At 46.0% G+C, this 27048-nt stretch overlaps 1 protein-coding gene across 1 annotated transcript in view; it reads right to left on the reverse strand.

Annotated features, from left to right (window-relative positions):
• The window catches only part of TNFRSF11A (TNF receptor superfamily member 11a), a 72473-nt gene that overhangs the window by 33328 nt on the left and 12097 nt on the right, over positions 1–27048 (reverse strand). Inside the window, exons 2-3 of the mRNA XM_060244371.1 lie at positions 5476–5557; positions 2680–2805 (exon numbers count right to left, since the gene is read on the reverse strand). Coding sequence (XP_060100354.1) covers positions 2680–2805; positions 5476–5557 — 208 coding nt within the window. The remainder of the gene's footprint in view (positions 1–2679; positions 2806–5475; positions 5558–27048) is intronic.

A 27048-nucleotide genomic window follows, 5' to 3' on the forward strand; every position in this document is an offset into this window, starting at 1 on the left:
TCCATCCCCCCATTTCATCTTAGCCAGGGCTTCTTTTGTAGCAGGAATGCCTTTGCATATTAGGCCACACACTCCATGATGTAGCCAATCCTCCAAGAACTTACAGGGCCTATTGTAAGCTCTTGGAGGATTGGCTACATCAGGCGGGTATAGCCTAATATTCAAAGGAGTTCCTGCTACAATATTCCTGCTAATATTCAAAGGGCTCCTGATTTTAGCTAGCTTGTGTCTTTTCTGTGTGTCCTCTATGTATATTTTTCTTTTTTATTCATTTATAATAAAACACCTTTCTGATTTATTTTGAGAGTTCTCTAAGGGAGTATCCTGGTATATATTGGTGGAGATCCCAGTTATCCCCTGTCACTTGTCTCCAATTAAGTTAATTTCCATAAATGCTAGAATTACTAGTCAATCCATCATACCACACTTAGAGATTTACCAAAAATCTTTTCAATGTATATGGTTTCTTGTGGCATAGTATCTTGAAGAAAATGAGATAATTTCCAGAAATCCATATTACAAAGAGTTGTTATATTTTTAATTATGAATTCTGTTCTTGTACTGTTTGACAGTCTACATTTTTTCTTTTTTCATGGTCTGTAAAACTGGAATTACCCTGTCTACCTAAATAATCATCGACTTCTATTAATGTTGTGTGCTTGTACTTTTATTTGAAAATGAACATTGTATTAACAAGGTAATTTCCTCCAATTAAAGAGACTGCCTGTTTAGGTAACAGGTAGTGTTAGCCAAATTGCTTCAGAGATCAAATTGGGGAATTAGAATTAATAGGCAAATGGCAAGAGCAGGATCAACAACCTATGTCTATGAGAGTTGGAATTCCCCAGAGACCCAATGATGAGGAAACTGGTTGCTTAAGTTCAATACGTTTTATTGGAAAATATAGGTTACACAATCATACAGTTACACTAACACTCACACAATCATAAAGAACTAAGAATACAGAGGTGAAGATTGGATAGGGACAATTGCATTAGCAGGATTGAAGCGATGATCACAGGTGATACAGGGCGTTTTTACATTCAGTTTGATCCAGAGTTTTAGAGTCTTCAAATCGCCTGCCACTGTTCCGCTTTAATTATTTTCCTTTTACATTTAAGCGTTTCAATTTTCTTTTTTTTGGGGGGGGGGGTGTCTCTGATCAGAGGGTAGCTGGAATCCCAGTGCTTAGTTAAATGTATACAATTATTTGTGGGGGGTGTCTCTGATCAGAGGGCAGCCAGAATACCAGTGCTTAGTTAAATGTATACGATTGCTTGGAAATCGTGTCAACACTGCAAAAACAATACATATTTAAATCACTAGATTAGGGGAGGGACGGTGGCTCAGTGGTAGAGCATCTGCTTGGGAAGCAGAAGGTCCCAGGTTGAACATATATGAAGCTGCCTTATACTGAATCAGACCCTTAGTCCATCAAGTCAGTATTGTCTACTCAGACTGGCAGCGGCTCTCCAGGGTCTCAAGCTGAGATTTTTCACACCAATTTGCCTGGACCCTTTTTTGGAGATGCCAGGGATTGAACCTGGGACCTTCTGCTTACCAAGCAGATGCTCTACCACTGAGCTACCGTCCCTCCCCTAATCTAGTGATTTAAATATGTATTGTTTTTCAATCCCTGGCATCTCCAAAAAAGGGTCCAGGCAAAATAGGTGTGAAAAACCTCAGCTTGAGACCCTGGAGAGCCGCTGCCAGTCTGAGAAGACAATACTGACTTTGATGGACCAAGGGTCTGATTCAGTATAAGGTAGCTTCATATGTTCATATGAGGCAAGCAATGATATGTAAAAATTTCAAGTGCTGTCAGTTCTCATGCAAATTACTGCACCTTGTGGCTTTTGGAGGAGTCTTTTAAAATGCATGAAAACTTCTACAATACAAGTTTGAAACGCCTGTAGAGAAAAGACCAGATCAAAACGTTGCAGCAGCAGCTCCGAAACTCATCTCACTGAAGCAAATGTAGATGCTTCAGGCAGCAACAATGCAAAACAGTTGTGAGAATGTTAGGTAATGTAAAAGGTGAGTTTCCAATGCAGTGATAGAGAGTCGCAAACTGCTAGTGTAAAAACACCCACAGATTACCTGTCTGAAGAGAAGATCTCAGCAGCAACGACAGCAAAGAAGGGAAATAACAAGAACCGACCAGCGGAACTTTCTAAGAGAGGGAAGGGTCCCAAACTTGATCAAGGTATGGGGTTACCTCCAGTGTTCCCTCTAAGCTGAGTTAGCGTGAGCTAGCCCACAGATTTTTAGCCTCCAGCTCACACATTTTTGTCTTAGCTCAGGAAGGTTGACCCCAGAGCACCCTAATTTATGCAGCAGCTCACAACTTTAATGCCAGGAGCTCACCAAGCAGAATTTTTGCTCACAAGACTCTGCAGCTTAGAGGGAACACGGGTTACCTCTGCTGGCAATATGTGGGGTACCAGCAGGAGTAGGGTACAAATGAAGTAAATGAGTAAGCACCTAATGCTACTAATACGACTACTAATCAGAACATGAGAGAAGTCATATCGGCTCAGGCCAATGGCCTATCCAGTGCAACACTCTGTGTCACACACTGGCCAAAACCCAGATGCCATCAGGAGGTCCACCAACAGGGCCATGCAAGTCAACAACTCAGACAAGAGCCTGCAGAGCACTTTTGTGCAGCAGCCTTACCATGGTCACATATTTTGTGCAGCAAGCACTTTTCTTCTTCGTTCCAGATATCCATGTATTCGTTGGGGCCACAGGTCTGGCATACAGTCTCCGAACTGGCAGTGCATTTTACCGACATGTACTTTCCTGAGAAGAAGAGGAGAAGAGATAGGCTACAGCTGGAGTTCTGCAATGGAAGAAACCAGCCTTAACACAGCCTTAACTCTGATGTCGTCATTATTCCCAGTCCCTTACTTGGGATATCATTCATCAACATATTCAAAGTAGAGCTGCCAGGTTTTTGCATCCAAAGACGTTGGCCCCAGGTGGGGGCTGGGGTCTAGTACTGGGTACAATCAGACAATCAGGATAGAGTTTGAGAGAAACAGCTGATTGCAAGTGGAGTTTGAATGACATAAGAGCAGAAGTGGCAAAACTGTAGCTTGGGAGCCATGTGTGGCTCTTCCACACATATTGTGTGGCTCTCAAAGCCCCCACTGCCCTGTCAGCTGGCTTGGAAAATGCATTTAAAGTTGCTTTCTTTCCACCTCTCCCTCACCCCACCTATTTGCCTGCCTGCTTTCCTTCCTTCCAACTTCTGACATTCATGTCTTGCGGCTCTCAAACATCTGATGTTTATTCTATAGGGCTCTTACACTAAGCGCGTTTGGCCGCCTGACATAAGAGAGTAGGGTCAATAGCAGGAAGTCTTCGCAGGATTACCCATGACAGCCGAAACAGATGTGATGAAGATCACAAAAGTCAGTGTGGAAAAAGAAAGCGGAATGCATACGACTTGTACCAGGGTCGTGGAGAAAAGAAAGAAGGATTTAGCCCGTGTCTTGCAAGGAGTACTTTTGAGATGAAGTATGTGTTGGCTGGGTAATGGGGGCTACATACAGATATACTTTTAAAGCACACATAATAATGCAGAAGTCAGGCAGAGGCCTGGTGGTCTGCACTTGCAACAGAATTCTGGGCTAGGTGAACGGACCATTCTGCTTCAGGCACAAAAGGGCAAGTGTGATTTCTGAATGCTCCACTCTCTCTCCAGATTCCTCTTCCTGTAGCCTCTGGAGCCATCTTTGGCGAGTGACCTTTGGCAGAATCAACTGGGTGCCAGTCCCAGCTTTATCGCTTTGTCCCCTTCCCTCCGTTTACTTCATAACCTATTCCCTCCTTGGATATTGTGCAGCAACGCGCTCTTTAAGCGACACCATTTCCACGTGTCACCAAAAGCCCTTCGATTCCTTTTGTCTTCTTCCTCTCCATTCTCAACGCTCAAAAATGCTGTAGGGAGAAAATTTGTGTCTGGCTAGAACGTTTGGAGCCATGCCATCTGCAGATCTGGGTAGGAAGGACACAGTGTTCTTTCTGATGAAAAAAACTGGGATGTCTGATCTAGCCTGGCTCTCTCTCCTTGTGATCTCTACAGGTAAAACCAGAGGAGGTGCTAGGAGATCTACAACTGGGCCTCACCAAGGATTTCTTATTTCTAATAAGTAGCCACCGGTGTCCTTAGTTCAGATATTTTCACCTGTACAGTTCACTTGACCTTACTGCTGCCATTTGTCCTGAGGGGAAAACATATAGGCAGTACACAGTTGACCAACACCTTTCCATCAGAGGGCAAACAGAAGTTCCTTGGGGCCAACTGAAGAGGAAGAATAGGTGTATGAGGGAGGGAAGTTAATGTCTGCCATGCCTCACATCACGTCTGCGGTTGCTGTTTACAAATTTAAAAAGTCTGAAATGGTACAGCTCAGATGCCGGTTTAACACCTCAGTGAGAATCAGGCCTCTGAAACTGCTGGGTTGCCCTTCTGAGAGATTTTCACATCACCATCATGGATGGGGAAAGAACAACACTGAGACAATGTACAATTTGTTTACTACTTTATCTCACCTACCAGAAAAAAATTCTCTTTGGTCCTTTTTTAGTTGTTGGTATTTTTGTATTTTGTGTGTGCGTGTGAGTCTTCACTAGGGTTGCCAATCCCCAGGTGGGGGCAGGGGATTCCCTGGTTTGGAGGCCCTCCCCCTGCTTCAAGGTCATCAGAAAGCAGGGGGAGGGGAGGGAAATGTCTGCTGGGAACTCTGTTATTCTGTATGAAGTCTAATCCCCATAGGAAATAATGAAAAATTGATCCACAGGTATCTGGGGCTCAGGGGGGGGGGGCTATTTTTGAGATAGAGGCACCAAATTTTCAGCATAACATCCAGTGACTCTCCCCAAAATACCCCCCAAGTTTCAAAAGGATTGGACTAGGGGGTCCAATTCTATGAGCCCCAAAAGGAGGTGCCCCTATCCTTCATTATTTCCTAGAGAAGGAAGGCATTGTTTAAAATGTGCGATCCCTTTCAATGTGATGGCCAGAACTCCCCTGGAGTTCGATGATGCTTTTCACACCCTTGCTCCTGGCTCCACCCCAATGTTTCCTGGCTCCACCCCCAAAGTCCCCAGATATTTCTTGAATTGGACTTGGCAGCCCTAGTCTTCACCTGGAAGTCACGGTGACTTCTGGGGACTCACCCCTACCGGGGGCCTGGAGGGTATTCAGAGAGGTGTTTAAATAAAGCCTGCCCCTGCCCTCCCGATTACTGTTTTTTTAAAGGTCTCCCATCCAAGTACTTGTCAGAGTTGACCCTGCTTAGCTGAGGAGATCGGGCTTGCCGGATCAGGGCCAAACAAAATTCTCTTGATTTGCTGTAGAAGCATCATTTATGTTTAGAAAACAGTAAAGCAATAGCCTAAAAAGGGGGAGGGGCAGAACCCAAGATTTTGGATGAGTAAATAAGAATATTCAAGAGTTCTTACCTGGCTCACATTTCATGCAACAGCGCCCCATGTATTCATAATATTGCTCGCTGTTACAAGGAGGGGTGATTTGGAAGGACAACTGGAGGACAGAAAAAGAGAGTATTTCAGAAGGTGGCTTGGATTTTGTCCGATTGCGGCTATCCAGTGGCTATAAAGGTATAGCTTTAATAAACATCTGACAACTAGTAAAAGACAACATTTTCTACACTGCTGGCAAGACGGACATAAAAGCTGGATATAAAATTCTGCTCCTTGGATCAGAATCCTTTTAACAGAGCCACATTATGTTCATGTTCAGAGTAAGAGTTCAACTGAAAGCCAGTATTAGACAGTCCATTTGAATAACCAAAGATATACAGCTTCACATTACTGATGATTGACATGGGAATACATACATCCATACAGTTTCTTCACTGCTTTTTGTAGCAGGAGCAGAAAGCAATACCTTCACAGAGGAGCACTGGCATCAGCCAGAAGTAGTCTCTATGGTAAAACCCAGAAAGATTAAGGAGGGGCAGCTTAAAGCATTGCCTGGATGTAACAGCACATCATCCCCAAACTCTGCCTTCTTCAGGCATTGCTCCCAACTCTTCCAGCATTTGCTGAGATAATTTCTGGAAGCCTACTCCCACCCCACCCACTGCCAAAGAGCTGCCTCCTGCCCAGGGCTGGCCCCGCCACTAGGCAAACTAGGCAACTGCCTAGGGCGCCCCCATGTGACGGCGAATGTATCAGTGCGGGGGGAGGGGAGGAGGCAGAAGTTAGATTGCCTAGGCTGCCAGACAGACCACGTCCAGCCCTACTCCTGTCAGGTCTGCCCAGGAGCTAGAAGAGATCATCTTCCTTACCTCTGTGCAGTCCCACAATCTTAACAGCTGTGGAGCAACTAGGCTTGCCAATCCCCAGGTCCCAGCGGGGGTTCTTCCACTTTCCCAGACTCCTTCCCACCCCCAGTCAGCTGGCCGGCGGGGGAAAGCCCCGCCCCCAGAAGACCATGTGCCTTTGGAAGCTTCAGTCTCCGATTGAAAGGCTTCCTCGTGGGATGGTGTGTCTGTGTTACTTTGAAGAAGTTGGCAGCAACTCGTGAGTAGAGACGCCAATCTGTCGCTTCAGAGTTGCCAGAAATGGGGTTGTGGGGGGGGGGGGGGGAGGAAAACGTCTGCTGAGCACTTCATTATTCCCTATGTGGAGATCGATTCTCATAGGGTATAATGAGGAATTGATCTGGAGGTTTCGGGGGCTCTGGGGGAGCTGTTTTTTGAGGTAGAGGCACCAAATTTTCAGTATAGTATCTAGTGCCTCTCCCCAAAGTACCCCCCAAGTTTGAAAATGATTGGACCAAGAGGTACAATTCTATGAGCCCCAAAAGAAGGTGCCCCTATCCTTCATTATTTCCTATGGAAGGAAAAAAAGGTGTGCTGTCCCTTTAAATGAGATGGCCAGAACTCCCTTGGAGTTCAATTATGCTTGTCACACCCTTGTTCCTGGCTCCGCCCCCAATGTCTCCTGGCTCCACCCCCAAAGTCCCCAGATATTTCTTTAATTGGACTTGGAAACCCTAGGTGCATCCCACACATGACACTTCCCCAAATCTTGAGGATTTCTGCTCCTCACAAGAGTTCGGTCACTTTTTTTTTTTTGGTTTGTAAGCTATCTGCAGTTAATCTTGTAAGTAACTCAACAGAATTCATAGACAAGGCTGAATATGTTAGGAACATATTCTATTCAGTAACAAAAGCACTAGAACAGGGGCCCTTAACCCCCGGTCCTTGGACCGGTACCTGTCCATGGCCTGTTAGCAACCAGGCTGTGAGTTGTATAATTATTTCATTATATATTACAATGCAGTAATAATAAGAAGGGCATTGGATTTATATCCTGCCCTCCACTCTGAATCTCAAAGTCTCACAATCCCCTTTACCTTCCTCCCTAGGGTTGCCAATCCCCAGGTGGGGGCAGGGGATCCCCCGGTTTGGAGACCCTCCCCCCGCTTCAGGGTCGTCAGAAAGCGGGGGGAGGGGAAGGAAATGTCTGCTGGGAACTCTATTATTCCCTATAGAGATTTATTCCCATAGAAAATAATGGAGAATTGATCCGCGGGTATCTGGGGCTCGGGGGGGGGGCTGTTTTTTGAGGTAGAGGCACCAAATTTTCAGTATAGCATCTAGTGCCTCTTCCCAAAATACCCCCCAAGTTTCAAAACGATTGGACCAAGGGGTCCAATTCTATGAGCCCCAAAAGAAGGTGCCCCTATCCTTCATTATTTCCTATGGAAGGAAGGCATTGAAAAGGTGTGCCGTCCCTTTAAATGTGATAGCCAGAACTCCCTTTGGAGTTCAATTATGCTTGTCACAGCCTTGATCTTGGCTCCACCTTTAATGTCTCCTGGCTCCACCCCCAAAGTCTCCTGGCTCCACCCCCAAAGTCCCCAGATATTTCTTAAATTGGACTTGGCAACCCTATTCCTCCCCCACAACAGATACCCTGTGAGCTGGGTGGGGCTGAGAGAGCTCTCCCCAGAAGCTGCCCTTTCAAAGACAACTCTGAGAGAGCTATGGCTGACCCAAGGCCATTCCAGCAGCTGCAAGTGAAGGAGTGGGGAAACAAACCCTGTCCTCCCAGTTAAGAGTCTGCTCTGCACATTTAACCACCACACCAAACTAATAGAAATAAAGTGCACAATTGTATCATCCAAAAACCATCCCCCCCTCCCCGCCTCGGATGAAGAAACACCTTGAACCTCCACTGAATATGCGTAACTGGAACTCTGAAAGCTGAGGAGAGACGGCTTTACAAAAAGTACTTGGAAGTCCCTTCCCAGTCATTTGTTTTAGCTCTCCTAAATAATAAGAAGCTTTTGGCTGCCCTGGGGCTCTGGCCTTCTTTATACATATTAACAAGCGCTACAAACCACAATTGCAAATCTATGTTGATGCAAAACATGTCATTATACTGCCATTACAGGATATTATAGCGCTGTCAGAACTGCACAGTGGCTTGCCTATTAGAAACTCGTTACTATCGTAGAGCTCAGAGAATATTTGCTTGCTTGTTTGCTCCGCTTATAGCAGGGGTCTCCAAGCTTTTTGAGCCTGAGGGAACATTTGGAATCCCGACATGGCATGGTGGGTGCAGCAGCAAATTGGTTGCCACAAAATGGCTGCCGCAGGAGGCGGAGCTGACCACAAAATGATTGCCAGGTCTTAATTTTAGTAACACAGCACAGCCAAAGGTAGCTGCTGCCAAAGCAGCATTTTAAAAAATCTGCACAGCTAATCAAATCTCCAGTAGCCAATCAGAAGCCTTGCTTGGAAAAAGCTCACCCTGGCCCCACCCACTTCCCAAAACACTTCATGGGCCCCAGAACAGGTTTATAGTCTGCCTTTCTCCATGAGACTCAAGGCGGATCGCACAATCCAAAACCAGGCGACAGAGACAGGTTCCCTAAGAACTGCATTTGACTGATTAAATTTTTATTTATTGACAGTCCTAATTGGAGTTTTTAAATTGTGACTCTTTACAGGATTTTATAACTGTCATTTTATTTATATTGTTTTTATTGTGGGTTTTTATCATGATTTTATTTATACTGTAAACTGCAACGGAGAAAGGCAGCGAATAAATGTATTAAACAAACTAATAAATATAAAGACCAAGAAGAAAAGGGGGGGGGGAACCCCAAGCTTGAAATGAATTAGGTAACCAGGTGGTTGGAAGAAAACCAAACCAAAATGAACAAAATGCCAAGGTTAATACTGAAAATTAAAAAAATGTATTACATAATTTTTAATTGAATATACAGCAATAAAGTCAAAGGATTAAAGCCATAGCTTACATCAAGGGCTTTTTTTGAGCGGGAACGCACAGGAACGCAGTTGCGGCTGGCTTGGTGTCAGGGGGTGTGGCCTGATATGTAAATGAGTTCATGCTGGGCTTTTCCTGCAAAAAAGCCCTATGTGAAACAAGGGTGATGTCGGAGTGTGGCCTAATATCCAAATAAGTTCCTGCTGGGCTTTTTCTACAAAAAAAGCCCTGGCTTACGTATATGTAGCGCCTCAATAAAGAAGAAGAAGAAGAAGAAGAAGAAGAAGAAGAAGAAGAAGAAGAAGAAGAAGAAGAAGAAGAAGAAGAAGAAGAAGAAGAAGAAGAAGAAGAAGAAGAAGAAGAAGAAGAAGAAGAAGAAGAAGAAGAAGAAGAAGAAGAAGAAGAAGATGATGATGATATTGGATTTATATCCCGCCCTCCACTCCGAAGAGTCTCAGAGCGGCTCACAATCTCCTTTACCTTCCTCCCCCACAACAAACACCCTGTGAGGTGGGTGGGGCTGGAGAGGGCTCTCACAGCAGCTGCCCTTTCAAGGACAACCTCTGCCAGAGTTATGGCTGACCCAAGGCCATTCCAGCAGGTGCAAGTGGAGGAGTGGGGAATCAAACCCGGTTCTCCCAGATAAGAGTCCGCACACTTAACCACTACACCAAGCATCGTCCTCTTATGCTGAAAAAAAAATATTAAACAGGATAATGACAAACATAAAAATATCTAATTAAACCATGTTTCAAATAGCCAGAACAAAAGCTGTAATCAACAGACCATAAGCATTTTGGCTTCTCTAAAGCATTCTTCAGTGGTCAGTGATATATTCAATGTATCTATTTATTACATAGGCAAAAATAGACCTGAATAGGCATAGAATAAATGTAAGCAGTCATGGAATGGATTAATATAAAATCCAGCCTTCCATATATAATGAATATCCATCTCAACAGGTACCCTTATATTGTGGGGGGCAGGGAAAGGGGGGATGTTGTTATTATTGTTTCTAATATCCCATATAATTTTCCAGGCCTTATTAGGGCAAACACAGTGTGCTTGTTGCTACATATTGCTCTAAAAATTCTGCTACATTTATGCAGTGATTTTCAGAGGTTTTGTAGCTGGAACTCCTTTGCATGTTAGGCCACACACTCCTGATGTAGCCAATCCTCCAAGAGCTTACAGGGCCTACTAAGAGCTCCAGGAGGATTGACTACATCAGGGGTGTGTGGCCTAACATGCAAAGGAGTTCCTGTTACAAAAAAAGCCCTGGTAATTTTTTTGATTTTCAGTATTAGTGTTTTGTTCAGTTGGCTTTCCCCCTCAGCCTCTAGGTTACCTAATAGAAATGGTATAATTCAGAGGACGAACAATGCAATAAAAAGATGCACTCTAAATTAGAAAATACACTAGAAATTGTAATATAATAGAGTAGCTTTACAAAAGAGGAGAACAATGCACCAAAAACAGAATAATATTCAGAAAGAACAATGTCCTGCCCAGAACAACTGTAAGGGCTCAGAAGATTAAATAGCTACCTTTTTAAAAATCTCCACTAAAACAGAAAATATATTAAAAGTGAATGCACTGCACCAGTCCCTGCGTGTACAACTTTGCTCATCTTCAAATATCCATTGCACAAATAAGGTCTTCCACCGCTAAATAAATTTATTTCTATGTGTTACTCGCTACGATATGAAAGCTGCCTTACCTCAGTTGGAAATAATGGAGGATGGGGCACCTTCTTTGGAAGCTCACAGAATTGGGCACTCTGGTTCAATATTTTTAAAACATGGTGCTGTTTTTTAGGAGAAGCGCTAGATGTGATGTTGAAAATTTGGCGCCTCTACCTCAAAAAACAGTCTCTCCACCCTCCCCCAAGTCCCAGATACCCGCAAATCAGTTCTCCGTTATACCCTATGGCAGGGCTTTTTTGGTAGAAAAAGCCCAACATGAACTCATTTGCATATTAGGCCACACACCTTGACATCACCATTGTTTTGCACAGGGCTTTTTTGTAGAAAAGCCCAGTGTGTGTGTGTGTATATATCTGGATGGGCCATTGGCCTGATCTAACATGGCTTCTCTTATGTTCTGTCCAATGATTAATTACACTGATAAGCAAATAATACCGTACGGTAAAGGGTTTTAACCCTGCAAGTTAATTTGAGAGCACTGAAGGAAATCCAATTAAATCTCTAGAATCAGCTGTAGAGATCATTTTGTTCAAGATTCATATTGTTTGGAAACCTTTTACTGAACTAAACTATTACCTTGCTTCCCAGGGTTTCTGATCGACTGCATAAGTGTGGTAGCATTAGGCCTGGTGCAGGAGAGGGCTATACTAACAACTGATCTAGCAAGCAGTTTTATATATTTACCAGGCTTAGGGTTCCCAGGTGGAGGCAGGGGATCCCCTGGTTTGGAGCCCCCCCCCCTGCTTCAGGGTCATTGGAAAGCGGGGGGTGGGGGGGGTGGGAAATGTCTGCTGGCTACTCCATTATTCCCTATGGAGACCGATTCCCATAGGGTAGAATGGATAATTGATCTGTGGCTATCTGGGGGCTGTTTTTTTGAGGCGGAGGGAACAAATTCGCAGCATGGCATCTGGTGTCTCTCCCCAAAATGCCCTCCAAATTTCAAAAGGATTGGACTAGGGGATCCAATTCCATGAGCCCCAAAAGAAGGTGCCCCTATCCTTCATTATTTCCAATGGAAGGAAGGCATTTAAAAGGTGTGCAGTCCCTTTAAGTGTGATGGCCAGAACTCCCTTTGGAGTTCAATTACGCTTGTCACAACCTTGCTCCTGGCTCCACCCCCAATTTCTCCTGGCTCCACCTCCAAAGTCCCCAGATATTTCTTGAAATGGACTTGGCAACCCTAACCAGGTTAAATTAGCACTTGGCCAGTGGTCCTCTGTACAGACCTAATGCCCGTTCAAAAGGCATTCACATATTGGACAAAACGTTACCCTCTTCCTTTTTGGCCCCAGCTTCTCAGTTCTTCTTTCAATTGGAAATGTTAAAAGTTTAAAAAAGGGGCAAAGTCCTGACTTTTGAGAAACACTGTGCAAATCCATAACAGAACACTGTGCCAAACTGAAAAGAATAGCAGGACCTGTAAGCTCCACTGACACTTCCGCTTATCTTTTGAGAATTATAATCGCAATGCACACATTTATAAATCCTTCAACGTTTACGGGCAAAAGAAAAGCTGGTTGCGACACAATTTCAGCCACAATGGAAGTTCTTTGTAGCACCACATTATCCTGCCTTCTGGATAAGGATCTAGTGGTAAAGCAATAAAAAACCCTGCTTTCTTCTTTTTTTTACGATGAGGCAAAGAGGGAAATAAAAATCAGCTATCAGCAGTTGTTGACCTTGACTTGTGTTCTTACAAGACTAACAGTACTTCTAAGCAAGTTGCCATTTCTTCTTGACATGGTTGTGGATCCAGTTCAACTGCAATCTTATTTAGGGTAAGGTCAACATATGATGAGGGCAAGCTGGACATATTTCAAAACCAGTGTGGTGTAGTGGTTAGAGCACCAGATGGGGAGACCACCAAACCCCTACTCCAGGGGTGTCAAACATGAGGCCCGGGGGCCGAATTAGGCCCCTGGTGGGCTCCTATCAGGCCCCCGAGGAACTGGCTCTTCTGCTTCCTTCTTCCTCTCTCTTGCTTCCCTCTGCATCTCAACTTGCTTTTCAAGGCTTGCTCAATTGCACAGGAGCTACAGAGCAAAACTTAAGATTTTCTCCATTAGCTGAAGCTCTGCCCCTTCCTGATGCCTTGGGGAGGGAGGAAAAAAGCCAGAGCTTCCTTTGCCCAGTTTCCTGGATCCCATGTGAGAAATACAAAGAAAGCACCTTTAAGACCAACAAGTTTAATGTTTTAGGCATGTTTCATTTTAAGTTTGTTTTTTTTTTTAAAACAAATCTTTAGTCGTGTTTGTCTGTGTCCTTGAAAAAGTTCACATCTTTGCTACCTAATCTTAAATGGGTACACACATGGCCTGGTCCAACAAGGTCTCATTTGTTTCATATCTGGCCCTCCTAACAAATGAGTTCGACACCCCTGCCCTACTGAGTCAGGAAGCTCTCTCGGTGACTCTGAGTTTGTCACTGTCAACCTAGCATCGCTTACAAGATTGTTGTGTGCAGGGCTTTTTTTAATAGCTGGAACTCCTTTGCATATTAGGCCACACCTCTCTGATGCAGCCAATCCTCCAAGAGCTTACAGGGCTCTTAGTACAGGGCCTATTGTAGGCTTTTGGAGGACTGGCTACATCAGGAGAGTGTGGCCTAATATGCAAAGGAGTTCCTGCTACAAAAAACCCCCCAGCATGTACACAAATAAAGCTCACTAGATACCCAAAGGCGCTTTTACTGTCAAAACTGCCCCCAAGTTGGCGTTATTCTTGCAAAGAGCAGCTTCCCCACTGTCTTCAGTAGTCTCAGGGACGTGCTTGAAACACTGGGCACATGCATTGGCACCACCTGGCAGTCAGAATCTTTGCTGGCACCAGTCACAGCCAGAAAAGATGAGGCAGATTAGTAATTCATCTCCCCTCCCTTCAGTAAACAGGCGATTAAGCTCAAACAGAGAGGTATATTGGAAGGAAGCGACAGAATTCAAGCCGCTGCCCACGAAGGGTGGTTTTTAGAAACACTGATTTATGGTGCTATTGAGCGATCCAATCTCACCAGACTGTGTGTCACGGACTGCTAAAATTACTTTGCGCTTAAGTGACTATTCAGAGAGAGACACACATCACTGGCAGAGGATAGAGTTGCAGAGGTCCTTTTCTTTTTGGAAGAGACATAAAAGGTGTGAGAGCTTCCCACAGGGGGTTTCCATAGGCCTTTAGGCATATCCAGTCTGACCAATAACCAGAAGCCTCTTGTGTTATAAGTCCATGGAGATAATTTCATTGTTTTGAAAGGTAACAGTCATTTAAAGTGCATGAAAGTAACCGTGACCATCTGGGATTAGGAGCAAGAGCCTTCAACGTTCACCAGGTGTGGCCTCCTCAGAAGCACAAGGAAACACCCTTCTCTTTTTTTAGCAGCCTGCCAGGATGAATGAGACCCTCCTACACTTTCAGCTTAGTGCCAGTTTGGTGTGGTGATTAAGTGTGAGGACTCTTATCTGGGAGAACCAGGTTTGATTCCCCACTCCTCCACTTGCAGCTGCTGGAGTGACTATAAGTCAGCCATAGCTCTCGCAGAGCTGTCCTTGAAGGGCAGCTTCTGGGAGAGCCCTCTCAGCCCCACCTACCTCACAGGGTGTCTGTTGTGGGGAAAGGAGATTGTGAGCCGCTCTGAGACTCTGAGATTTGGAGTGGAGGGCGGAATATAAATCCAATATCATCTTCGTCTTCTTATACACTAGAAACCTTCACTTTTTCCAAAATCTGCCTGTTGCCAGGACACTGTGGCAATGTGTGGAGAGTTCATAGAACCAAACTATTTTATTACATTGTCTTATTATTGATCATTACCCTGCTTGAAGCACAAGATAAAGGGCCAGGTGGACCAGTTTATGGTGCAACCAGTAACTGAGTGTGTTGTTCCTATGTCTTTCCTTCAAGGAAGTACTTGAATTCATGAACAATATCGCCTTTCCCCATGATAGTGCCACTGGTTAAATGCTATCCTTTTGTCTCTGCGGCCGGTTTATTGAGACTGAAATAGGGAAGCACAAAACACCAGTGCTGAAGACATCACTAACAGCAGTGAGCCACACAACTCCCTCACTCACAACTGCTGGATGGAAGAAAGGGGATTCACATTTGGGGTCTTCCAGATCCTTTGCTCTGCTGTGATGCCCTGTTTTGTAGGTAGAGGGCATTCTCTGTGTACCAGAGGGCTGTTCTCTGTTCTCAAGGGCCTGGCTCAATTGGCAAAGACAGCCAGGAAGGCTTTGTCAGTTTTACACCCAACCGGCTGCTGCCGGTGGCGGTGGTTCTTCTTCTTGCCATCAAGTCACAGTCCACTGAAGGATTTTTGAAGCTATTGATGCTGAGAGGTGGTTTGTCTTTACTTGCCCCTGCACCACAACCCTGGACTTCCATACTGGAGAGCCAGTTTGGTGTAGTGGTTAAGTGTGCGGACTCTTATCTGGGAGAACCGGGTTTGATTCCCCACTCCTCCACTTGCACCTGCTAGCATGGCCTTGGGTCAGCCATAGCTCTGGCAGAGGTTGTCCTTGAAAGGGCAGCTGCTGTGAGAGCCCTCTCCAGCCCCACCCACCTCACAGGGTGTCTGTTGTGGGGGAGGAAGGTAAAGGAGATTATGAGCTGCTCTGAGAATCTTCGGAATGGAGGGCGGGATATAAATCCAATATCTTCTTCTTCTTCTTCTCCCATTCAAGGACCAACCAGGGCCATGACACACAGCTTAGCTTCCAAGAGGTGACAATATCAGGCCCAGCAGGAACTCATTTGCATATCAGACCGCACCCCAGATACCAAGCCAAATGGAATTGCGTTCCTGTGCATTCCTGCTCAAAAAAAGCCCTGTCTACCACCAAGTAATCACCAGACTTCATATTAAGATTTTAGCTGAAAGTGTCCATGAAATTTTATCCATTTTGGCTATTTGTGGCCCGCTTCCCCCCCTCAGTAGTTTACAAGTTTTATTTTCCCTTTCTCTATTTTATCCTCACAGTAAGCCAGTGAAGCAGGCTGACCCAAGGTCACTCAGCAAGCTTTCCTGGCAAAAAAGGACTTCCTCTGGACAGAATTTGGTACCTATTTAGTGCATGTTTATTCCATTCTTCCTCCAGAAAGCTCAGGACACTGCACATGTTCTCCCTCCACCCTTTAATCCTCACAACAATTCTGTGGGGTAGGCTCATTCTGAGAAGAAGTCATTGCATAAGGACATGAGAAGAAGTCATTGCATAAGGACATCCACTGAGCTGAACGGAAGAAAGGGGATTCCAGATCCTTTGCTCTGCCATGATGCCCTGTTTTGTAGGTAGAGGACATTCTCTGTGTACCGGAGCTCACATTTTGAAAGAGGGAGAGGGAACATAAATCCCAGCTACTGTGGTTACAACAAGACTATCCCCTCCCCCCAACTACATGTGTACTGAACCATCATGGTATTGCAATTAAATGAGGACATTCAGAGCTATCCTAGGAAGCACCAACTGGCTAGTAACTGTGACATCACCAACATCCCTCTAGAGCAGGGGTGGCCCAACTGTGGCTCAGGAGCCACATGTGGCTCTTTCACACATATTGTGTGGCTCTTGAAGCCCCCACTGCCATGTCAGCCAGCTTGGAAAAGACGTTTCCTTTTTAAAACAATTTATCCAAGCTAGGCTGGCCAGTGTCACTTAAAGTTGCTTTCTTTCTACCTCTACTTCCCTCCTCCCTCTATTTTCCTTCCTTCCTTCCTTCCTTCCTTCCTTCCTTCCTTCCTTCCTTCCTTCCTTCCTTCCTTCCTTCCTTCCTTCCTTCCTTCCTTCCTTCCTTCCTTCCTTCCTTCATCTGATGTCCAACACTTGCAGCTCTCAAATATCTGATGTTTATACTATGTGGCTCTAACATTAGGCAAGTCTGGCCACCTCTGCTCTAGAGTCACCACAATAGCCTTAGAACTATTTAACAATTTTAATCATGAAAAAGCAAATCAGGCAATCCACTTGGATCATGGCCATGGAGGGGCGGGGTGTGTGGGGCGGCTAGCCTGCCAGCTGAAGCAATGTTTTTGGCGATATCCAGGCCTCAGATTCAGTGGGAGCTCACAGGAGCACAGCTCGTGAACCTTTCTGAGAGTTCCACCTCCTTGCCCATTGAATAGCAGCTGCATAACAATCCCTGGATGAGCTCCACCACCTATTTTTCTACAAAACAACCCCTGGTGATACCTGTGTGTGCAAGCTGAGATGTCAAGCCAGGATTTCACCATTGGTGAAAAATCCAGTAGCTGCTATTAAAAGTTTCATCCGCCTTCATCCTTACAAATACATTTTTATTGTTATGTGTTTTCATTTTGGCACATAAGACAGCTGTGGCAGACTGTCGCAACTAACCAGCCATGAAAAAGGAGACCTTTAAAAAGCAACATTCAAAACAAAACATTATTACAAGAACACAACAGAACCCAAGATTTGCCTTCAAAATCCATGCAAGGTAACAATCAGTGTTTTTGTACATTTCAAGCAATAGCCGGGAGAGGGTCACTTAAAAATCCAAAAGCCATCTTGGGGTAAACAGAGCCATATACGCTGTCAAACAGGGCGCAGAAGAGTTCTTGTAGCCCCAGACATTTACTTCCAGGTCTTTAATTCAAAACAAGCCCCAAACCGTGAAGGAAATGGTTTTTTATGATGCCAACTTTCCAGTGTGGCTCCTATAAACCACATCACAAAATTTCCATCCCATAAAGCACTCAGGAAATGCAAAGATCTTACACAAACTCCAAGGAGGATACTCTTTTTCTCAGGACTCTCAGATCTGAAAAGCCTTTTAACAACGAAGACTGCACTATGAGCGGCTCAAACAAGCTGTCCTAAAACCTTACAAGCTGAAGCTGAGAGAAAGGCTAGGAGGAAAAACACTTTCACACGCACATTTTCTTCAACGGCTCTGCTGTGATGCGCGATGGTTTGTCGACTGGTGGAAGAAACAATTTGCCCGATATTGGCCCACGATTAACAAGACGAACTTTTCAGCTTTCAAACTGCTGGTGCCGTACATTGCACCGAGAATGTGACGTAGCGTAAGTGTACCAAGAAGAGTCCACTGAAAATGCGTTTTGCATACAGCAAAGGGACCACAGCCCAGTGGCCAAGCAAGTGTTTGCATAGATGACAATCTCATGTTCAGTTTACAATGATCTCTCATCGAAGGATCTCCAAAGCGTTTGACTCCTCGAGAGAGTCACTGCCACAGACAGCAGAGATAGCATTGAGTTGGATGGATCTGGCTCAGTATTTAGCATGCAAACAAAATCCAGGATGGTGCGGCTACTAAGCCAGCTTTCACTAGAGCCAGTTTGGTGTCGTGGTTAAGTGTGTGCGGACTCTTATCTGAGATAATTGGATTTGATCCTCCACTTGCACCTGCTGGAATGGCCTTGGGTCAGCCACAGCTCTGGCAGAGGTTGTCCTTGAAAGGGAAACTGCTGTGAGAGCCCTCTCCAGCCCCACCCACCTCACAGGGTGTCTGCTGTGGGGGAGGAAGAGAAAGGAGATTGTGAGCCACTCTGAGACTCTGAGATTCAGGGTGGAGGGCGGAATATAAATCCAATGTCGTCGTCTTCTTCTAGGGAGTTCAATAAGATTTTGGTCATGATCAGGCATAGTCTTGGGGCAGATGTAATGGGGGATCCATATGAAGTGTCAAGTGGGTTGGGGCACTTCATAAGAGGAGCCTTGCTGGATCAGACCAGCGGGCCACTTAGTCCAGCATCCTGTCTCACCCAATGGCCAACCAGTTCCTCTAGATGGCCAACAACATCAGAAGAGCCCTGCTGGATCAGACTAGTAGTCCATCTAGTCCAGCATTCTGTATGGACAGCCAACAACAGGCACAGAGGCCAAGGTCTTCATGAGAACATAAGAAAAGCCCTACTGGATTGCACCAATGGTCCATCTGGTCCAGCTTCCTGTCTCATCCAATGGCCAACCAGTTCCTCTGGATGGCCAACAACATCAGAAGAGCCCTGCTGGATCAGAGTAGTAGCCCATCTAGTCCAGCATTCTGTCTCACACAGTGGCCAACCAGTTCCTCTGGATGGCCAACAACATCAGAAGAGCCCTGTTGGATCAGACTAGTAGCCCATCTAGTCCAGCATTCTGCCTCACACAGTGGCCAACCAGTTCCTCTGGATGGCCAACAACAGGACATAGAGGCCAAGGCCTTCATGAGAACATAAGACGAACCCTGCTGGATCAAACCAGTAGCCCATCTAGTCCAGCATCCTGTCTCACACAGTGGCCAACCAGTTCCTCTGGACAGCCAACAACAGGCACAGACGCCAAGGTCTTCATGAGAACATAAGAAAAGCCCTACTGGATTGGACCAATGGTCCATCTGGTCCAGCTTCCTGTCTCACCCAATGGCCAACCAGTTCCTCTGGATGGCCAACAACATCAGAAGAGCCCTGCTGGATCAGAATAGTAGCCCATCTAGTCCAGCATTCTGCCTCACACAGTGGCCAACCAGTTCCTCTGGATGGCCAACAACAGGACATAGAGGCCAAGGCCTTCATGAGAATATAAGATGAACCGTGCTGGATCAGACCAGTAGCCCATCTAGTCCAGCATCCTGTCTCACACAGTGGCCAACCAGTTCCTCTGGATGGCCAACAACAGGACATAGAGGCCAAGGCCTTCATGAGAATATAAGATGAACCGTGCTGGATCAGAATAGTAGCCCATCTAGTCCAGCATCCTGTCTCACACAGTGGCCAACCAGTTCCTCTGGATGGCCAACAACAGGACATAGAGGACAAGGCCTTCATGAGAACATAAGACGAACCCTGCTGGATCAGACCAGCAGCCCATCTAGTCCAGCATTCTGCCTCACACAGTGGTCAACCAGTTCCTCTGGATGGTCAACAACAGGACATAGAGGCCAAGGCCTTCATGAGAACATAAGACGAGCCCTGCTGGATCAGACCAGTAGCCCATCTAGTCCAGCATCCTGTCTCACAGTGGCCAACCAGTTCCTCTGGACAGCCAACAACAGGCACAGAGGCCAAGGTCTTCATGAGAACATAAGAAAAGCCCTGCTGGATCAGACCAGTTGAATATTTTTTTTACAAAGTTAATCAGTGGTCCCTCCTCAAAAGAAACTAATGCTAGCAGCTGCACCTCTGGGATTTCTCACTGCTAGGAGAACAGGGATGGGGGGCACATTAGCATTGCCACTGTGCACGTATTAGGGTAGATGTTGGTCTGCTCCCATGCAGAATGCATCTTACTTGGAGGGAATGCTGAGTTTTATAATATTGCTTCATTCACACATGCAAAAGGAGTACATTATCGATGTAATAATGCAGCTGAGGCTTCTTCTGTTCCTGTCCTTTTTTTTTGAAGGCTTCAAGCTGAGTTTAATAACTGGGGAAGGTGTTCTGCTTATTTGGCAACTGCAGTGCTGGCTCTATGACTGAAGCCGGCAATATAGCGCTTTATTAAATGTCGCAACGTTATCAGACCATTCCGGAAGGGAACAAAAAACTCCATTTCAGAAATAAAGTTGTTTTACGGTGGTGCTGTTAGCGGGAGGGGTCACACTGGGAATTTGGTGCGGCAGGATCCCGGCTTTGAAAAAGCCGGTGCTCTTTGATGCGTGCCGCCACTATCACACAGTCCTCACTCTGCTGCCGGGAGAGGCTTGTGCCACACATGTGCAAGAGGAGCATTCAGACTGCTACTGGGGGGGGGGGGGCAGGTGCATCGTGCGCCCCAACCATTCAGACAGCAGGGAAACGCGGCTTGAATGGGCTTTACAGCTTTGCTGCTGGGAATTCCCGGTAGCTATTTAATCTGGTCCCAGCCTGTCCTACAATGAGATAAGTATGGGTGGTATTTAGAGGGCAGGTGTGTGTAAGTGATTGTGCACAATACATCTGGAGGGAGGTGTGGCTAGGTCAGGCCAAATCTCTTGTGTGATCTCAAAGTCTCCAGGGCTTTTTTTGCAGCAGGAACTCCTTTGCATATTAGGCCACGCTACATACCCCTGATGTGGCCAATCCAACAGCTTACAGGGCTCTTAGTACAGGGCCTACTGTAAGCTCTTGGAGGATTGGCTACATCAGAAGGGTATGGCCTAATATGCAAAGGAGTTCCTGCTACAAAAAAAGAAGAAGATGAAGAAGATATTGGATTTATATCCCGCCCTCCACTCCGAAGAGTCTCAGAGCGGCTCACAATCTCCTTTCCCTTCCTCCCCCACAACAGACACCCTGTGAGGTGGGTGGGGCTGGAGAGGGCTCTCACAGCAGCTGCCCTTTCAAGGACAACCTCTGCCAGAGCTATGGCTGACCCAAGGCCATGCTAGCAGGTGCAAGTGGAGGAGTGGGGAATCAAACCCCGTTCTCCCAGATAAGAGTCCGCGCACTTAACCACTACACCAAACTGGCTCTCCTCTACACCAAACTGGCTCTCCTGGTCCATACAACGTACTACAATTGCCCTGGGATTAGTATGGATAGCTCCAAATAAATAACTCTATGTCAGGGGTCACCAATATGGTCCCCACGGTGTTTGCCAACACCTTTTCTGGGTAGGTGGGCCGGGGGGGGGAGGGGGCTTTTAACCAGCAAGGCTTCTGACTGACTACTGGAGATTTGATTGGCTGTGGAGATTTTTTTTTAAATGTTGCTTTGGTAGCAGCTGCCACCACAGCAAAGTGGGTTACTGAGTTTAAAGTGTGGCAACCATTTTGTGGCTGGCTCTGCCTCCCGCGGCCACCATCTTGTTGCTGCTTCCACCAAGCCGCATCAGAAGTCCAAATGTGCCCGCTGTTGGGCCTAGTTTAGGATGGTTGGACTGGCCAGACAGCTGTCCTTTCTTTCACTTAGCAGAGTGCTCCTTCTGAGCTTCAGCGCAGCAGTGGCCTAGTCTAATGGTTACCTCACTATCTCACAATCTGCACAGAGAGCCTTTGCTTTAAGTTAAGAAACCAATGCTGGCGGATTTATTGAAAAGAAAGATAACATGCTAGTGTAGTGTTGAGAAAGAGTAACTAAACCATTCTAACTAACTGGATGGCTTTGGATTATAGTAGGCCATCTGTTTAGTTCAGAGCAGGAGGAGAGACCATGCTGTTCCTCCTGATGCATGGAAGGAAGAAGAAGAAGAAGGAAGAGGAGGAGAACAAACAGGAAGGAAATTCCCTGAGATTACATTCTACCAATCAGAGAGGGTCAATGGTAGCAGGCAGGAAGGAGACTGATATGAACCTATCTATCTGACTTGCTCTATGGTGTTTGTAGTCTTTGAGGACTGAGCAAGAGACAATCGTCAGCCTGTTCTTCTAACACCCACAGGCTCCAAAAGGTTGGAGACCCCTGCTCTATGGCATAGCATAGTAGATGAGCCATGATGACCTGAAAAACTTCTGCTTTGAATCTTATCAGCTGTCTCAAGTCGGTTGTTTTCTCTCTAGCTCAGTCCCTTATCTTCAATATGGGAATAATAATACCTGGTTTATAAGGTTGTTAAGACTGCAATAATGTGCAAAGCACTTGAAGTCACTGTAAAAATATAAAGTATTGCACAACATTTTTCTCAAGTGCTCAGAGCTCTTTTAAGCTATCACGTTCTTACTTCAAGGAGGTTAGGGCAACTAACATGGTTTTCCCCTCCCCTGTTTTATCCTCACAGTGACATTGTGAGGCAGTTTAGGCTGACAGCAGTGACAGGGGTGCAAGAGAGGTGATTTTTTTTGGCCTGAAATGGCCTTGTGGGGCTGCTGTTTGCTCAGTTGGATCAAACATACAAGGCAATAAACATGGAGCCAAATATAATTCTAGCACCCTACTCTGAACATTACATCATACTGGCTTATAAGTGGTAGCTCAGAGGTCCCCAGCCTTTTCGAGCTTGTGGGCACCTCTGGAATTCTGACACAAGGCGCTGGGTGCAAGTAGGATTGCCAGGTCCCACTCAGAAAATACCTGGAAAATACCTGGGGACTTTGGGGGTGGAGCCTGGAGACTTTCCCATTCCTTAAAATAAATAAATAAAAATATAGCAGTGCAGTTCCCCTGAATACAATCTTCATTTCCTCATCCCCCAGCAACTGCACTTCTGCTAAATGAAAGCAAACACACACACACTCATAACTGTGAAATAAACCCACTTTCCAAGCACACATTTTTGTGATTCCACTGGGGCAATTTATGCATGGGAGTTGCTGAACGTAACCATCTGCTGTATTTCAACCAACTTTTCAGACTAACAGAAAACCTTTCATTTTTACAACTGATTTCCAGCTGGCAGAGATCAGCTTCACATGTTCCACACATTCACAGTGGCTCTGCCTGCTCACTCTGCCCATACAGCTTTCGTCACGCTGAGATTTAAAGGTACACACACACCTTCCAAAACACGAACAGTTCTTTGCAAGCTTCCTCTAAGCCTGCTGAGATTTAAAAGCACTGGGATTCAGAAGTTGACTGTATCTGAACATGGAGTCACCATGGCTAGTAGTCACTGATATGTTTATCCTCCATGAATCCATCTCATCCCCTTTTAAAGTTTTTATTCCTGTGGCCATCGCAAAATCCTCTGGCAGTGAATTCCACATTTTAATTGATGTCTTTGTAAAGCAGGATTTCTTTTTGTCCATCCTGAACCTCCTTCCCATCAGCTTCATTGGAGGCCCTGAGTCTTTGCACATTAGGCTTCCCAACCCTCCCGCCCTGGCGGGGGACCCCAGGATTTCCACCCTCTTCCCCCGCTCCCCCAAAAAAACGGAAGCGGGAGGAGGGGGGAAACGGTGCCAGGGAGCATGGCAAGCCGCCCCATCCCGGAGCGGGTGAGGCCGCCGCGCCGCTGCCGCCCCCTCCCCGCCCACCGCAGCTGCTCCTCCGAGATGGGCCCAGGCTGAACCCATCTCGGAGGAGCAGCCAAGAGGCGGCAGCAGCGCAGGGGAGGGCGAGGCATGGCGAGCCGCAAATCCGGGCCCTTCTAGGACCTGGACTCGCGGCTCACCACGCCCCTGGCCCGCCTCCACCCCCCCTCTGATTCCACCCCAGAGGCAGAGCCGGCGAGGCCGCCGCGCCGCTGCCGCCTCTTCTCCGCTCGCCGTGGCTGCTCCTCCAAGATGGGCTCAGGCTGAGCCCATCTCGGAGGAGCAGCCACGGCGAGCGGAGAAGAGGCGGCAACGGTGCAGCGGCGTCGCCCGCTCTGAGACGGCTCGCCACGCTCCCCGGCACCGTTTCCCCCCTCCCCCTAGCTCCACCCCAGTGTCTCCTGGCTCCACCCCCAAAGTCTCCTGGCTTCACCCCTAAAGTCCCCAGATATTTCTGGGGTTGGACTTGGCAACCCTATTGCACATACCACCCCCCCCCCCACCCCCCTGCCCCAGCATATCAGAGCATGTGGCAGAAGCAAGGCTGGCCGTAGACCGTCTGGCACCGTAGGCAAGTCTAACTTCTGGCGTCCCACCCCACCCCCCAACAGAAAACATCACCAAGTCACATGGGGTCATCCAATTTGGCACCCCCCCAGAAGGCTGGTGCTCTAGGCAATCACCTAGTTTGCCTAATGGCAGGGCCAGCCTTGGGCAGAAGACAAAAAGTGTTCTACATATTACACAGGGCTTTTTTTTTCTGGGGAAACCTCTTTGCGGAAACAAAATTCTCAACAAATGTTTAAAAGCTCGTGAGGGGCACCGATGTGTCTCTCCTTCATTTCCATCTCGAGAGTTCCAGCCCCTCTTTTTTTCAAGGAAAAAAACACTATATACAACATTAGAATGCGGAACTTGTCGTAGTCTGTGGCTGAAACCCAAAACTCTAGTAAGACTCATAGAGGAAGTGCCACTTTTATAGAGCAAATATGAGAAGACGCAATTGTAGCAGTGAATCTTGAGACATTTTGTGAAGGGATAGATTTTGGGCCTTTCATACATAGACAACACATGGACATGAATGCACACACACGCACACAAAAAGCCCCCAGATTTCATCCAGGAATCCCAGTGCTTGATCCAATTTAGGGTTGACAAGTCCAATTCAAGAAATATCTGGGGACTTTGGGGGTGAAGCCAGGAGACTTTGGGGTGGTGGTGGAGCCAGGAGCAAGATTGTGACAAGCATCATTGAACTCCAAAGGGAGTTCTGGCCATCACGTTTAAAGGGACCATATACCTTTTAAATGCCTTTCCTCCACTGGAAATAATGAAGGATAGGGGCACCTTCTTCGGGGGCTCATAGAATTGGACCCCCTGGTCCAATCTTTTTGAAACTTGGAAGGTATTTTGGAGAGAGGCACTGGATGCTATGCTGAAAATTTGGTGCCTCTGCCTCAAAAAACAGCTTTGCCAGAGCCCCAGATACCTGCAGATCAATTTTCCATTATACCCTATGGCAGGGTTTCCCAAACTTTTCTTTCCCATGGCCTGGTTATTTTTACACTTCTTCTTCACGGCCCACTAAAATTCAGGGGTGGAGCAAGGAGACTTTGGGGGTGGAGCCGGTAGACAGGAATTATGTCATTTCCTGTGGTGTCACTTCCAGGGCACACTGAACCAAAACTCCACCTTTCCCTGTGATGTCACTTCCAGGGCACTCCCCCCAACCTGCCTCTTCTTCTGAAGTAACTTTGTTTTCAGAAAAATCTCTCTGAAACTCATGCTGAGCCAAAATGGGGATGGAAAGTGGGTGGTCTGCAACTTTTTCATACATTCCCAGGGTCCTCTCTTTTTGAAACTTGGGAGGTATTTTGGGGAGAGGCTCTGGATGCTATACTGAAAATTTGGTGCCTCTACCGCAAATAGCCGCCCCAGATACCTGCTGATCAATTCTCCATTATTTTCTATGGGAACAAGTCTCCATAGGGAATAATAGAGTTTCCAGCAGACATTTCCCTCCCCTCCGTCCGCTTTCTGACGACCCTGAAGCAAGGGGAGGGCCTCCAAACCGGGGGATCCCCTGCCCCCACCTGGGGATTGTGCAACCAAAAAAGAGCAATGCGGATAACGTAGCAGGGAAAAAGGTATAAACCTCCAAGAAAACCAGCCTCTAAATTTATACAAAATGTTTACTAAGACTGTTGCCAGTAAAAATTTCTCAAATAGTCACCAACAGATTCATACAGAACTAAACATTAAAGGAACATCACCCAGTCACCCATAGTCACTAAACCACAAATAAATGTCCAATTTTCATAACGGAAGGGTGCGGGTGGCCATCCTAACGGTGGAGTCTTTTATGGAGACCGAAGCTCCAAACGGCTTTATCTTGTACAGCAAGGCACAAATATAATTCGCTACGCGGTTGTACTTAATCCCACATTTCGCTTTTGCTTTGACGAGCTTTCAAAAAATTACTTCCTATTCCAACTGCTGTCGCTTGTAACATTTTCCAATGGTATGGTCAATTTCTGGAAAATTAGACCATGTAGTGCTACCAATATCTTGTTGAACCTCTAAAGAGGACACTACTGTAGCTAAGATTTAATTTTTGTCAGAATCCGAAAATGCTAAATAATCTTTCCAAGAGGACGTTCTCAACAGAGTATGAGCAACAAAACAGAGAATCACGGCAATTGACAGGCAGGGAAAATCGAAGCAAAAGCTACCGTGACTAACTAGCCTCCCAACAAAAAACCAAACAATTTGTACCAATTAATCAATGAATTATGGACATTACTGTAATTAGGAATACTGTATCTTTAAAGGAACGCTTAAGTGAATACACCTGTGTATATATAAGCAGTAGTAAGCTTCTAACTATATCACGATTGAAGTGTTGTTCGGTGTGAAAAGTTGTGATTACCCTGTGATTTAACCTATTTGTGAGAAGGTGTGTATTTTTAAACTGATTGTATGTACATAGGTGCAATTTTGGGAAAGAAAAAGATTTGGTGATATTTATCTAGTTATAATGTTACTGTTTACATAATGTTATACTTTTATTGCTGCAGCTTGAGAAAGCTAAATGTGAAACAAGGATGCCAGTATGACCTTGTCGCCATAATAACTACTGGCTGCATATATTGAAAAACACTGGATTGTTGGATGTTTCTCTCAAGTTCACCTGGATTTTCCTGATAAAAGCTGAC

Source organism: Heteronotia binoei, chromosome 7, assembly GCF_032191835.1.
Source record: "Heteronotia binoei isolate CCM8104 ecotype False Entrance Well chromosome 7, APGP_CSIRO_Hbin_v1, whole genome shotgun sequence".
In the NCBI taxonomy this organism is placed as follows: domain Eukaryota; kingdom Metazoa; phylum Chordata; class Lepidosauria; order Squamata; family Gekkonidae; genus Heteronotia; species Heteronotia binoei.